At 41.7% G+C, this 15904-nt stretch overlaps 1 protein-coding gene across 3 annotated transcripts in view; it reads left to right on the top strand.

Moving 5' to 3' along the window:
* LOC110525519 (breakpoint cluster region protein) overlaps positions 1 to 15904 on the top strand; it is a 38451-nt gene that overhangs the window by 7556 nt on the left and 14991 nt on the right. Inside the window, exons 3-9 of one of the 3 annotated variants that reach the window (XM_021605695.3) lie at positions 9136 to 9314; positions 10139 to 10243; positions 10434 to 10619; positions 11355 to 11462; positions 11648 to 11705; positions 11956 to 12008; positions 12794 to 12934. In XM_021605695.3, coding sequence (XP_021461370.3) covers positions 9136 to 9314; positions 10139 to 10243; positions 10434 to 10619; positions 11355 to 11462; positions 11648 to 11705; positions 11956 to 12008; positions 12794 to 12934 — 830 coding nt within the window. Of the gene's footprint in view, positions 1 to 9135; positions 9315 to 10120; positions 10244 to 10433; positions 10620 to 11354; positions 11463 to 11647; positions 11706 to 11955; positions 12009 to 12793; positions 13458 to 15904 lie in introns of those variants that run through there. The other 2 variants (XM_021605694.3, XM_090237268.1) reach the window with 2 other exon arrangements.

The following is a 15904-nucleotide window of genomic DNA, read 5'->3' as shown; positions in this document are numbered from 1 at the left end:
GCAGAGTGAAGGAAAAGCAGCCAACAAGTGCTCAGCATATGTGAGAACTCCTTCAAGACTGTTGGATAAGCATTCCAGGTGACTACCTTATGAAGTTGGTTGAGATAATGCCAAGAGTGTGCAAAGCTGTCATCAAGGCAAAGGATGGCTACTTTAAAGAATCTAAAATATATTTTGATTTGTTTAACACTTTTTTTTGGTTACATGTGTTATGTCTTCACTATTATTCTACAATGTTAAAAATAAAGAAAACCCCTTTAATGAGTAGGTTTGTCCAAACTTTTGACTGGTACTGTTTATCCTGTAGGTCACAGACTGGAGCAATTATTGAACCTTGATATTCTGTTATACAGAGCATTACTGTGACCACCCTGAGCTATTTCAACACACTGATTAGTAAGTGTGGTGGGCTGGGCAGCTGAGTTCTGACCTACACTGCTCAATGGCTGGTGCTAATTTTAGGCTGTCCCATAACCGATCTGAGCAGAGCTGGTGGGCCTCACTACTCCTACTGGGCCTGTGGTCGGGCTCCCTCCCACTTCAACAGGGCACTTCAGATGTGCCAGAATGTGCTGATGGTTGGTTGGCTCGCACTCTGCTGATCTGCCTTAAACACCCAGTCAGCTTCTTTCAGGGCTGCAGTGCCACCACCCCGTTGCAGGTGCCACGTTTTCAGACCTGATTCTTTTCAACCTGATGGGTGAAGCTCAGTCCGAGAGAAACCAGATGTGCTGAAATGAAGTGTGTGCAGTACTGAAAGATCTCCACCCAACCCATCCCTTCCTGTGTTAGCTGTGAGGGATGAAAAGACCCCTTCGTAGTAGTGGGATTGAAGTGCAACTCTTTGTAGGCTGAGGATTAGTAAAGCAGATTTGTATTGATAAACCTGTATAACTTTCTATTTGTACATTCCATACATGCTGGATGGTAAAAGACATTGTGACACTTGTTTCCTCTCGATTAGCTGACAGACGTCTCTCCAGTGATCACACCATCAGGATGAGAATCCATTTAGTGGAGGCAGAACGTTTCCAAAGCTCTTAACAGCATCATATAAAAAATGTTTAGAAGGTGCCATATACAGTGCCTTGCGAAAGTATTCGGCCCCGTTGAACTTTGCGACCTTTTGCCACATTTCAGGCTTCAAACATAAAGATATAAAACTGCATTTTTTTGTGAAGAATCAACAACAAGTGGGACACAATCATGAAGTGGAACGACATTTATTGGATATTTCAAACTTTTTTAACAAATCAAAAACTGAAAAATTGGGTGTGCAAAATGATTCAGCCCCCTTAAGTTAATACTTTGTAGCGCCACCTTTTGCTGCGATTACAGCTGTAAGTCGCTTGGGGTATGTCTCTATCAGTTTTGCAAATCGAGAGACTGACATTTTTTCCCATTCCTCCTTGCAAAACAGCTCGAGCTCAGTGAGGTTGGATGGAGAGCATTTGTGAACAGCAGTTCTTTCCACAGATTCTCGATTGGATTCAGGTCTGGACTTTGACTTGGCCATTCTAACACCTGGATATGTTTATTTTTGAACCATTCCATTGTAGATTTTGCTTTATGTTTTGGATCATTGTCTTGTTGGAAGACAAATCTCCGTCCCAGTCTCAGGCCTTTTGCAGACTCCATCAGGTTTTCTTCCAGAATGGTCCTGTATTTGGCTCCATCCATCTTCCCATCAATTTTAACCATCTTCCCTGTCCCTGCTGAAGAAAAGCAGGCCCAAACCATGATGCTGCCACCACCATGTTTGACAGTGGGGAGGGTGTGTTCAGCTGTGTTGCTTTTACGCCAAACATAACGTTTTGCATTGTTGCCAAAAAGTTCAATTTTGGTTTCATCTGACCAGAGCACCTTCTTCCACATGTTTGGTGTGTCTCCCAGGTGGCTTGTGGCAAACTTTAAACGACACTTTTTATGGATATTTTTAAGAAATGGCTTTCTTCTTGCCACTCTTCCATAAAGGCCAGATTTGTGCAATATACGACTGATTGTTGTCCTATGGACAGAGTCTCCCACCTCAGCTGTAGATCGCTGCAGTTCATCCAGAGTGATCATGGGCCTCTTGGCTGCATCTCTGATCAGTCTTCTCCTTGTATGAGCTGAAAGTTTAGAGGGACGGCCAGGTCTTGGTAGATTTGCAGTGGTCTGATACTCCTTCCATTTCAATATTATCGCTTGCACAGTGCTCCTTGGGATGTTTAAAGCTTGGGAAATCTTTTTGTATCCAAATCCGGCTTTAAACTTCTTCACAACAGTATCTCGGACCTGCCTGGTGTGTTCCTTGTTCTTCATGATGCTCTCTGCGCTTTTAACGGACCTCTGAGACTATCACAGTGCAGGTGCATTTATACGGAGACTTGATTACACACAGGTGGATTGTATTTATCATCATTAGTCATTTAGGTCAACATTGGATCATTCAGAGATCCTCACTGAACTTCTGGAGAGAGTTTGCTGCACTGAAAGTAAAGGGGCTGAATAATTTTGCACGCCCAATTTTTCAGTTTTTGATTTGTTAAAAAGGTTTGAAATATCCAATAAATGTCGTTCCACTTCATGATTGTGTCCCACTTGTTGTTGATTCTTCACAAAAAAAGACAGTTTTATATCTTTATGTTTGAAGCCTGAAATGTGGCAAAAGGTCGCAAAGTTCAAGGGGGCCGAATACTTTCGCAAGGCACTGTATTTTCTCATCTATAAGCATGCTGTCATTGACAGAGACTGTCATTGTACTACACTCAATACTACAGTTATTATTCCTGGACCATAATGTCCCAAATAATCAGTCTTAAAGGGAATATTAGCCCCTTCTTTGGAGAATCCTTTAACATTTGTGTCTCATTTTAACAGATTTTTTAATCTCAATTCTGGTGGTCAATTGAGAGGAATCGATGTACTCTGTTTTGTCCATTGCATCCCATCCCGGTTAATGCGTGTCCAGATGGGACTGGCAGGATCTCTACAGACTGTCACTCTGATCACTGTCTGGACCATTTCCTCCGTTTAGTTATTTCCAGAACAAATGCAGAGTTCATCCTTCTCTCCATAGAAATATTTAAAGTGTCCTTTAGCCAATGCAGTGAAGTGTGACAGTGCTTTGATGCATTACATGGAGATTCTAAAAACAGCAACATTCAGCTTCAACACAATCAAGCTCTCGGTCTTAATCCAAGGGAGAAAGAAAAGGGAACTATATCTTCAAGACAAGTCCTTTTTTAAATGTATTTTTTAGCATTCATATGGATATCCTGTATCCTGCCAAAACTGTGTGAACCCTGCTCTCTAAGCAAGGTCACATCACAGTTGTGATGTTGAATTTCTGTGTTTATGATTCTGTGGATTTGTCCTGCTAACACATCTGTCATTCCCCTTCTCTCTGGATCATAGTCAGTTCATCTATCTATACATGTGGATTAGGATTACAGGTCTGTGAATATGTCCTTGATGCTTTTGTTGTGTGTGTTGCGTCAAACCTCTCATCACTCTCCACAATTGTTGCATCCACAGGGACAGAGTGCATGTTGACAGTGCACAGGTTATTCTCTGGACTAGGATTTAAGAGCATGTTAACCTGTTATGTTTGTAATCCTAGCAGACAGCTATTTATAGGTCAGCCTTGTCCTATTGTAAAAGATAAAAGAGAAGCGGGTTTGTAGTAGTGTGGCCAAATGGCTCCCTCGGGAACTACTAACTTGTACACTAAACAAACACAACTTCCAGATCCAGCCAAAGCTTTTCTGAGCCTGATGAACTTTGGCTTCCTAAACCCAAAGATCAGAACACTGGCAAATTCAATAATGCTGAAAGAACCTCTAAATTCTGCAGGATTCTCTATTAAAAGTCCAGAGAAACGTTGTCCTTTGCTGCTACATCTAAAACCCTCTCAGCCCCAGCTGTTGGTTTGAGCACTGTTATGCAATGTTATTAGAATATATTTGTTACAGCTCTATTGCACATTAGTAACCATTTTGAGGTTAATTGAGGGGAGACACAGATCCACTCTACCACCATTCAACCACATAGTGTTTAAGAGTAAACCCCTCTGCTTTCACTATTACTAGGGAAGCTGTTTTAACATACAGTTATTGTTGTTAAAATGTCATTAAGATATATATTTTTATTTATATGATTCATCAATATAAAAATGACAATTTTGGATATCAAAAATGTAATTGATAGCAATTATTCACATTTTTGATAGCGACAATAGCATTTATATTTTGTTATTTACAGTGGGGCAAAAAAGTATTTAGTCAGCCACCAATTGTGCAAGTTCTCCCACTTAAAAAGATAATTTGCAAATAAATTCATTAAAAATCCTACAATGTGATTTTCTGGATTTTTCTTTTCTCATTTTGTCTGTCATAGTTGAAGTGTACCTATGATGAAAATTACAGGCCTCATCTTTTTAAGTGGGAGAACTTGCACAATTGGTGGCTGACTAAATACTTTTTTGCCCCACTGTATTATAATGAACTTCATGGGGTCGGGATTCAATTTACGTGCTCCTACATACAGTGCTAGTGAAAGTCTACAAATTCCTTGCACAGTTTTCACATTTTGCTGCCTTAAAATTTTATCTAAAAAAGATTACATTTTATATTTTTCGTATTGATGTACACAATCTACTCCACATTTTCAAAGTAAAATAATATTAATATAGAAAATTCCATTATTCATTAAAAAAATTCCATTATTAATATAAAACGTGATGAATATACACAGTTTATTTTGGTACACCCATCTAATACCGGTTCAATCCCCCAGTTTCCTTCAGAACAGCTTGAATTCTTCGGGGTGTTGACATTGGTATCAAGGGACCTAACGTGTGCCAGGAAAACATTCCCCACACCATTACACCACCAGCCTGTACCATTGACACCCGGCATGATGAGGCCGTGGACTCATGCTGCTTACGCCAAATCCTAACTCAGCCATCAGCATGACCAAACAGAAACCAGGATTTGTCGGGCCAGGCAATGTTTTTCCACTCCACAATTGTCCAGTGTAGGTGATCGCGTGCCGACTGGAGCATCTTCTTCTTGTTTTTAGTTGATAGGAATGGAACCTGTGTGGTCTTCTGCTGCAATAGCCCATCCGTGACAAGGACCGACGAGTTTAGTGCTCCGAGATGCCGTTGTGCATACCACTGTAGTACTGAGCTATTATTTGCCTGTTTGCTTGAATGATTCTTGCCATTCTCCTTTGAACTCTCTCATCAACGAGTTGTTTTCGACCACAGGACTGCTGCTGACTGGATGTTTTTTGTTTGTCGTACCATTATTGGCCAACCCTAGGCACTGTCGTGCGTGAAAATCCCAGGAGGCCGGATGTTTCTGAGATACTCGAACCCGCGCCCCTGGCAACGACGATCATACTACTCTGAAAGTCACTTACGTCACTAGTTTGGCCCATTCTAACGTTCAATATAAAAGTAACTGAATGCCTGTCTGCCTGCTTTATATAGCAAGCCATGGCCTTGTGACTCACTGTCTGTAGGAGCGAACCATTTTCGTGAACTGGCCACTGACTATGTTAAAACGGCTTTCCATACTAATACTGCACAGAGGAAACTGCATTAGCTCTTTGGTAATCCCACAGAGCTGTAGCTGATCTTCTTTGTTAAACGTTTTACCGTGATTTAACTTAGGAAAAAGTCAATGCATTAGACAACTCACAGGGTTGGTTCGAAGACAGCAATCCCAGAGTTGATATATGATATTTAATATTAATTTAAATGTGTACGTGTGGGAGGAGGGGGATGTTTGTGTGAAAAGGTGACCGTGTGCAGAATGTCTGTTTCCTGCTCTGAAGTTGATGAATTTGCTGAATGTTCTGGACAGACCTGCCTGGACACTTCCTTAGCAACAGGCCTTGCAGTCTGAGAACTAAGCTGTACTGAGGAACTAGTCTATTGTGAAATCCTCTTCACTCAATGTTGGGAAGCTTGCCTGCTTTTTCATGCTACCAAGGATAACTATTCTGCATTTAAAATGCATGGTTTTCCCAGAGCCATGTAAATAACTGTCTCTGTGAACATTATTTGAGTTAATATCAATTAATGTAAGAAATAACATTTTAAGACATGTTTTATAGTTTATGTCCATTTTACTGTGTGAGAGGTTATTCACTCAGGGTCACTGCTGTTGTATAATCTGACAGACACACAGTGTGGCCTTTCACATTGACTTCCCCTGTATTCTCCTTGCCTGCTCCTCCAGAGTAAACACAGTGGTTTCTCTCTGCACGGCCCAGTGTGTTTGTTCAGGTTCTTTGTCATGGTCTCTGGGGGTGTCCCACTGTCAGCCTGACTCAACCAGCCCCCGGCCACTCCACATGGCTGGGTTCCATCTGCCTTCCTTGCTTCCGGAATCCTCTCTTTCCTGTTTTCTAGCAGAGGTGAACTACACTGAGCAAAAATATAAACGCAACATGCAACAATTTAAAAGATTTTACAGTTAAAGTAAGGAAATAATAAATCAGAAATAAATTCATTAGGCCCTAATCTATGGATCTCACATGACTGGGAATACAGATGTGCATCTCTTGGTCACAGATACAGTACCTGGTGAGAACACCATTTGCCTCATGCAGCACGACACATCTCCTTCACATAGAGTTGATCAGGCTGTTGATTGTGGCCTGTGGAATGTTGTTCCACTCCTCTTCAATGACTGTGTGAAGTTGCTGGATATTGGCGGGTACTGGAACACGCTGTTGTACACGTCGATCCATAGCATCCCAAATATGTTTAATGGGAGTATGCAGGCCATGGAAGAACTGGGAAATGTTTAGGTTCCAGGAATTGTGTACAGAACCTTGCAAAATGGGGCCGTGCATTTTTATGCTGAAATGTGATGGCTGTGGATGAATGGCACGACACTGGGCCTCAGGATCTTGTTGCAGTATCACTGTGTGCATTCAAATTGCCATTGACAAAATGCAGTTGTCTTTGTTGTCTGTAGCTTATGCCTACCCATACCATAACCCCACCTCCACCATGGGGCACCATGTCACAACGTTGACATCAACAAAACGCTCGCCCGCATGATGCCATCGCTGTCTGTCATCTGCCCAGTACAGTTGATGCCGGGATTCATCCGTGAAGAGCACACATCTCCAGCATGCCAGTGACCATTGAAGGTGAGCATTTGCCCACCAAAGTTGGCTACAACGTTAAACTACAGTCAGGTCAAGACCCTGGTGAAGACGACGAGCAGTTTGTGCAGAAGTTCTTTGGTTGTAGAAACTCAAAGTTTTATCAGCTGTCCGGGTGGCTGCTCTCAGATGATCCCGCAGGTGAAGAAGCCGGATGTGGAGAACCTGGTTTGGGGTGGTTACACGTGGTCTGCTGTTGTGAGGCCGGTTAGACGCACTGCCAAAATCTCTAAAACGCCATTGGAGGTGGGCGTTCCTTCAGTCAGCATGCCAATTGCACGCTCCCTCAAATTGAGACATCTGTGGCATTGTGTTGTGTGGCAAAACTGCACATTTTAGATTGCCCTTTTATTGGCCCCGGCACAAGGTGCACCTGTGTAATGATCATGCTGTTTAATCAGCTTCTTGATATGCCACACCTGTCAGGTGGATGGATTATCTTGGAAAAGGAGAAATGCTCACTAACAGGGATGTAAAAAATATGTGCACAGAATTTGAGAGAATTAAGCTTTTTGTGCATATGGACATTTTCGAGGATCTTTTATTTCAGCTCATGAAGGGACCAATACTTTACATGTTACGTTTATATTTTGATTCAGTATAGTTATCTGTGTGTCCACTTCTGAACATACAGTATTTCAGCTACATACACCACAGCTTGTATCGTTACACTGGTGGTGCTTGTGCTTCTGCCGCACTGATACTGACAATAATGGTAGATGTTGTTGATGAGTCAAAGTGACAATAAAAGGGATTGAACTGTTCTTGATGCAAAACTATATAGAACTATATAGATGAATAATAGTGGAAACAACTAGACAACAGCAGCTAACACATCAAGATAGACCCCTGTTTTGCATTGTGTCTGCAAACACTTCCACCCAGAATGTCTGCTTTGCTGTGATTGTGAATAAAAGGGGGTGTTTTCTGGTCTGTGTTCTGGCCACTTCCCTACACCTTGGATTTATTCACCAAGAATGAACTTGAAAACCACACAGCCACAATCCGACATGGTTGAGATGGAAGGAGAGGAGAAGATATGATGACGAGTGGCGGAACTCCCATTGTCCCAAATATCTGTCCCTCAGGCTACTGGTTCACCTATGGCTACTGAGTGATCATTAAGAAGGAATTCCTCTTTAATTGCTCGCTTACTCTGTGCCCTCCTTCGAGTGTTTATTGTCATCGAGTTGATATGTAAATAAAGCATTACTATGGTTAATAAGCTCCTGTTCAGTATAGCTGCCTTGAACTGCTTCTGCATCTGTACAGTTAAAGTATGTCATGTACAGAGAGTAGAGGGACTGACTAATGCTTCCCCTCACCACACAAGTGAATCAGAGTTTTTGCTGCGATTCTCCTGGCTTATCCTCTGCTGTGGGATGGTCCCTGTGTGTCTGGCACAGTCTCTGAAGATCAGAGGGGATTTGAAGCACCGAGACACAGAATGTATTGGAATAGAGCACATTAGAGTTTGAATGACAGAGCTGTTTTCATCAGGTCATTCTAGTTATTTTGAATGTACAGTAGCTTTTATATAATACCATTGATATACAGATATGAATAACTTTATTTTGTTTTCGTAATATTTTTACACCCTTGTGTTTGATGTAAGACCTACTTTGGTTCTTTTTGAGTCTGCACCATATTCTCGTCTCAACAAAGGATTATTGTTTTTAAATAAAAAAAGATATATTTCAAAGAGCAGATGAATATAGACACATATTTTTTGGAGGGAGGTGATGTTCCCAGTCAAACCGGTCATGACAATTGATCACACATTCCTATCTTCTTTCACTGCCTGTTCAGTGGCTTTAATGGTGTTTTTAGAGGAGAAGAGAGAATGTCTTGCATGTGAAGGGTGTGAAGTGTCAGAGAGAGAGATTCACACAGTGCCACTGTCTTGGAACCTACTACACACTACCACACCTAATCCCCTCCATCTGTCTGTAATTATCCCAAAAGTCCCCTACAGTGGGACCCCTCCTTCCTATGGCTATGACCTGGAGCAGGCGGAGGAGCACCAGCAGCACCATGACCTCCTGCCTTTCAGCACCTCACCCTCCTCCTCACCTCGCCTCCGCTCCAAGAGCTGCAGCAGCCAGCACACACACTCCTCTGGCTCCCTGGAGTCCACCCTGTCGGTAAGGTTATTGCCAGTTTATCATACACCTCCATCTTCTACTCTTAAAGCCCATGTGTCTGATTTTTCCACCCAGTGCAGCTGTCTGTTAATGCCCCCGTCCTCTATAACTCTGCCTTGGGCTCTCTGAGTGTATTTAATAGAGATGCTCTGCTCGTTCCAACCACACTTTCACTCACCCTATAAATCTCATCCACCTCTATTGTACTGTACCTAGCCAATCTCCGGTGTCCCCTAGGTCCTCCTCTGATGTGCTCAGCTCTCTGATCTTCAAAGGTTAAATCCAGGGGGAGGCCTTCTCTTGTGCCCCCCTTAGTATTCCAGCTGTGGAATGTCAGAGCTATTCATTTCGGCTCTGTGCATGAGCTCCATATCGACCGACCACAGGCGGCTGGTGGCACGTTAACGGGGGAGTACGGGCTCATAGTAATGGCTGGAACGGAATAAATGGAATCGTGAGCGACAGACTGTCAGAAACCTAACTACTGATGCCTTTGACCCATCAGTAACTACAGGTCCCATCCTAGGCTAGGAAAACAATTGTTTCCCTCCACAATACAATGGATCTTTGACCCTGGCCTCTGCCCTCTACATCTCCAACAGGATTTAATCAAATGTATTGGGTTCCCATGAGACGACAGTCTCTACTCGTAGCTGTTTAGCGGTCTCATTCAACACCCAGGGGGATTAGGGAAGATCTGCTCTGGTTACAATTAGAATCACCAAATAAGCCTGGTAGAAGTGAATCCCTGGTCTGTCGTTCTCACTGTCTCTCTCTTTCTCTCTCTCTCTGCCATTCACTGTTAGTCTCATTCTCACACACAGACAGAGCTGGATCAGGAGAAAGAGTTGGAGATGCGGAAGTGGGTTTTGTCAGGGATCCTGGCCAGTGAGGAGACATATCTCAGCCACCTGGGGGCTATCTTACTGGTAAGAGACAGGACTTTGAGCTAATTGAATATGACACTAATTGAATATGCCACACCTCACTGTGATGAACAGTGATTTCAGAGCATTGGGACAGTAAAATGTTGGATGGACAGACGGATGGATGTATACACACACACGCACACACACACACACACACACAGTAATGCTTGTCTTGCATTGATTGTCCCAGCCCATGAAGCCTCTGAGGGCAGCGGCCACCACCTCCCAGCCGATGCTGACCATCCAGCAGATAGAGACCATCTTCTTCAAGGTGACGGAGCTCCATGAGATCCACAAGGACTTTTACGATGCCCTGCTACCCAGAGTTCAGGAGTGGTGCCACAACCAGTGTGTGGGCGATCTCTTCCAGAAACTGGTGAGCATTATTATTGTTGTGTAAAGACCTAGGAAATGTTGTTATGGTTCTTTTGTGTTAGTTCTTCCAGATGCATTTGTTCCTTTGTTCATGAGTACAAAAACGTGAAATAGACTCCCCCAGCCACAAACTGCATTCTTCTGTGCGTAAGCAGATATTTATCCAATAAGTCAGTCACTTTTAAAGACAATATTAGTAGACTTCCTTTGATCATTAATAATACTGAAGAGAGATTTAAAGAGTAGAAAGAGGGAGTTAGACTGGCTATAATGTGCGGTGGATGCTGGACCCCACATGTCTCCAGGCAGTCTGCTCACATCTCCCACACAGATAAAAGCCTGGCTATAGCACATAACAGGCAGTAAAGGAGGACAAAACATCACTAAGAGGCTCCTGACTGCAAAGAGCTGCCTCAGTATGACGGTGGAGGAAAGGAAGATGCATGAAACAAAATCACATCATTTGTCCTTTTTTTTAATGACTGTTTACATGCACACTCGTATGTGTGTGTGTGTGTGTGTGTGTGTGCACAGTCATAAAAAAAGGACAAATTATGACTGATAGGATGCATGTTATCAATGCTGTTTTTTGTTGAAAGGCCATACCTCGTCTGATCGCTATTCTCAGCACCATGAGAAGGGAGAGCAACTAGTATCACCGGAGTAGAGAGCAGCCAAAACTGGGTCCATGAATCCAACAACAGGTTAACTACATCGTATCTACTCTCTATTATAGGCCAGCCAGCTAGGAGTGTACAGGGCCTTTGTGGATAACTATACGGTTGCTGTGGAGACTGCTGACAAGTGCTGCCAGGCCAACGTACAGTTTGCTGAAATATGTCAGGTATGTATTGTATTTTCTATGTTTACTTTTACACGGGCAACGTTTCGGATAGAATACCTCATCCCCAGGCTCAATTGCTAGAACCGGCTGGTTGGACAGAGATTAAAATAAATATTACTGTGATGCTGTGTTGAAATGGTGTACTCGTATCATTATGCCTTTCTCAATTCCTGTTGTGCACTCAGAATCTTAAGGTCATAAGCACCAAGGAATGCAAAGACCAGGCAAAACATTCACTGGAAAGTAAGTGCAATTTTATTATTTTGAACAATTCACAGTCAAAATGAACTAAACCTTACATTTATTTAAATATCTATAGTTCAAGATTATGAAGAATTCAACCCTCTAATTATTTGAATTCAGAAAGAGTGGTACATGCTTAGTTAAAGCATATTGAATATGACCCTCAACCTCAAGGTGTTCTATGTTGTTAGTTCTGCGTTGCCTTGTCCTGCCTTGGACTTTATATACTTTATGACCCTGTCCCCCTCAGCTCTGCTCTATAAACCCATGGACAGAGTCACCCGCAGCACCCTGGTTCTGCATGTAAGTCAAATCAACACACTGAAGATTTTTTCCCTTCAGACCTGAATTTCTTTTATGAAAACAATGCTTCACATATCTTAGAAAAAGTGATCATAATTTATCTCAAATGAATGTATTTTTTCTTTCTCTATTTCACATTTTCTCTTTCTTCTCTTCCTATCTTTTTCTTTCTCTCTTTTGCTCTCTCCTCTTTCTTTCGCTCTCTCTCCTTTCTTAATTTTTGAATTCTTTATTTCTCTGTCTCCCTTTCCTTCTCTCTTTATTTATTTCTTTCTGTCTCTTTCTTTCTTTCTCTCTTTCCTCCTTTCTTTCACCCTCTTTCTTTCACTCTCTCCTCTTTCTCTTCCTTTCTTACTATTTCTCTCTCATTCTTTGTTTCTCTCGTTTCTTTCTTTCACCCTCCTTTCTTTTTTCTTTTCCTTTCTTACTATTTCTCTCCTTTCTTAAATTTTTTCTTTCGCTCTTTTTTTCTTTTTCTTTCTTTCTTTCACCCGGTTTATCTTTCTTTCTTTCACTTCTCTCTTTCCCTCTTTCTTTATTTCACCCTCTCTCTCCTTTCTTTTTCTTTCTTTCTTACTATTTCTCCTCCTTTTTTACTCTTTCTTTCTCTCTCCGCTCTTTCTCTCTTTCTTTCCATCTTTCTCTCCTTTTTTCTTACCCTTTCACTCTTTTTCTTACTTTCTTTCACCCTCTCTCTCCTTTCTTTTTCTTTCACCTTTCTCCCCCCTTTTTTTCTTTCTTTCACCCTCTTTCTATCTTTTTCTCTCTTTCTCTTTCTCTCTCAGGACCTGTTGAAACACACCCCCTCCAGCCACCCAGACTATCCACTGCTGCAGGATGCCCTGAGAATCTCCCAGAACTTCCTGTCCAGCATCAACGAGGAGATCACCCCACGCAGGCAGTCTATGACAGTGAAGAAGGGAGAGGTCAGTGTGGCAGGCTATGACATGAGGTGGCATGCATTTTGGACAACTGACTGTCCAAACAGAAAGTTTCAAGTGACCAAATCGAATTTGTGTATGTTCAGACAGCAGTCATTTGCTGACAAGGCTCCACTAGTTGTCACAGTAACGACGGGTGTGTGTGTGCAGTAGGGTAGGCTGATTGGTGCTTGTGCTTCCTGTCACTCAGAAGTTATGTAGCAAGCTAAGGTGACAACAATGCCTGCCATGGACGTTTGCTTTGAATGTTCAAAATCATTATGTAAGAAGACTTTTAAAGCCTCAAAGGATAAGATGATAGAACTTTCAAACGATACCTTTTTGGCTAGCCACAGCAGTCAACTAGCTAGCTAGCACATTCACTAATTTATTTGTAACCAATTAACAAGCTAGTTAGCTACCACATGTTCTTGTCAAACTGTCAGCAGAGTAGCTAGCAAGAAACAATATATGCTGAATAAAAGTCTAAAAACCACTTGAGGGCAAATAAATCAGATTTGACAAGGAATCAGATGTGTCAGATTCTGTGTTTTTTTGCAGGAAAAATATCAGATTCGAATCAGATATGCAAATGTATAGGTTTTGAGTTGCTTCAAACTGCCAATGTGAACACGGCTTTAGAGGCACACAGACACCCGAACCTGGTCTTGTGGCTATCTGGACCTCCCTTTATAATGCTTTCATACTTGTCTTCTTTTCAGACACTTTGATGTCACACTGCACCATTCCATAAGCAAAATAGTGTCAGATTACACAGCCTGCATCTCGTCCATTCAGACAGTTACAGTAGTTAGCATAATAAGATAGATTCCCCCAAGCAACACAGGTTCAGAGCTATACATTAGGAATCTGAGGGTTACTGTAAATTAGCCAATCAGTGCTTCTCAGTTCCTGTAAAAGCCAGGGAAAAGGTGTGTCTGTAAACTCCAATAAACCTGCGTTGTGAGTCAGATTCCTGCTGAGTCATCTCTGCCTGTCTGGTTTATTAGTGGAGGAAGTGGAGCGTAGAGGAAGCTCATGACAAAATAATATGGTTCTGACCAGGAAAGCCCATCGCACTGCCTACATCCTTGTCCTGGCTCCCCCACTCCCATCATCCTTTCCCACTCTGAAGTCTGCTTCCCAGAAATGACCTGTAGCACGTCTTATCAAGTATCCGTCCACCCTTTCCCGTGGCGGCACGTACTAGTTACTTACCCTCACTCCCTCACCCCTGCTGAATTTCATCTATTATTACTGGAAACCTGTCCAACTATGTCCATCAGACTTCTTACAATAAGTAAACGTGAGAATGGAACTCAGACAAATTACATTTCTGTATGGGTTGGCTCTATTGTAGTATTCCAAATTCATAGGCCTCTATTTGCTAAAGGCAAAATAAATGTAGTACTTGTAAGTGACTGGAGTTTGGTAGCTAACTGGATAAACTTACTGTGGTGATTGAAATCCAGGGTTTGATTTAGTTGGGCCTAGGGTTGCAAAGGGTCGGAAACTTTCCTGTAAATTTCTGGAGATTTTCCCTGGGAAGTTAAGCCCCAGAATGTTGGGAATTTTGCTTAAATTCATCAAAAAGGTTAGCTTATAACAGTGAACCTTTTTTTGTGGGATACACATAAGGCAATTCTAGGTCTTGTGGCATATTTTGGTTAAACTATCCCCAATTAAAAGGAATTGCAACTGCATGCACAGTGCACTCTTCCATCACATATCCTCCTGATTCTCAAGCTCTTGCACACTAGTGAGATGCTATTGAGCCCACACAACTACACTGTCTGAGCCAAGGACTACATGCTTTCTGGTAAGTTTTGATTTCAATACTGGGTGGGGTGAATATATTTGATGACGTAACAAAAAATAATGTAACTAATAAATAGTCTACAGCAAAGTGTGTTTAAATAATTTCTAACTTGTTAACAATTTCTGCTAGTTAGTTGCTATCATGTGGGTTTTAGCTTGCTTGAGCCTGCTAACTAAGGAGTGTTAATCCATACATGTTAAATAAAATAAAACATATCTTACAAAGGAGTTGTTTAATCTAACTGCTTAACTATTTATCTGTATATGGAATTGTATATATTTTTCTTCTAATCTTTACAGGAAAATGCCACAGGCACTATCTGATGTGTGGAGACAGTTCACTGCAGCTGATGTAGAAGGAAAAGCTGGATACATTTGAAAATACTGTGTCAAATCATATGTGAAGAATGAAACAAAGATGCAGAATCACCTGGCCAAGTGCAGAAAGTTCCCTCAGCGCTCACAACAAGCAACCTCTTACAAAAGTCCCTCTACTTCTATTCGAGGTGAAAATGATGAATCGGACACCTTATCGATAGCAACAGCTCATGGTCCTCCTGGAATCAGAATCATTTTATTCCCTTCTGTTGTTCAGTGAAATCTTCCCATGTGAAGAGTCAACCCATTTAATGAATGCTCAATTCATAATAAAATTTATATTGGATGGATTTAATCATTTGAAATTATGTCTACTTATGATAAGGTAAAAGGTTTATGTTTCTGTCTCTATATGATATGGTAAATATTTCTAATGCAAAAAACATCTACATTTAAATGGTATTCATATTAATTTTCATATATTTCCATTATATTCCCAGGGAAAGTTTCCACCTCCTAGTTGGGCCCATCTTACCAATTTTGTCATCAGATAGTCATCCTCCATTTTGAGATATGTCAACGTAACCGATGACCATGTAAATACAGTGACCATAAATCCACGAGGGCATCTCCCTGGTGGAGTTTTCCTTGTTTTTACATAAATGTGGTTAGGATGGATTGGTAGAGTCCCACATGTGTGCTATTTAAAAAAAAAAAAAATTATAAGCAGCTTTTTAGGGTCAAAGGTCAGTATTAACAGTCCAAGCATTCACAGCCCCGCTCTGGCCACAGGAAGAGCAGATGTCACTGCATCAGTTACCAACCGCCCACTGGACTGGC

This window comes from Oncorhynchus mykiss, chromosome 6 (genome assembly GCF_057628025.1).
Source record: "Oncorhynchus mykiss isolate SJ-2025 chromosome 6, ASM5762802v1, whole genome shotgun sequence".
Taxonomy (NCBI): Eukaryota; Metazoa; Chordata; class Actinopteri; order Salmoniformes; family Salmonidae; genus Oncorhynchus; species Oncorhynchus mykiss.
The sequence above is the reverse complement of the archived record's forward strand: the minus strand, read 5'-3'. Positions and strand labels throughout refer to the sequence as shown.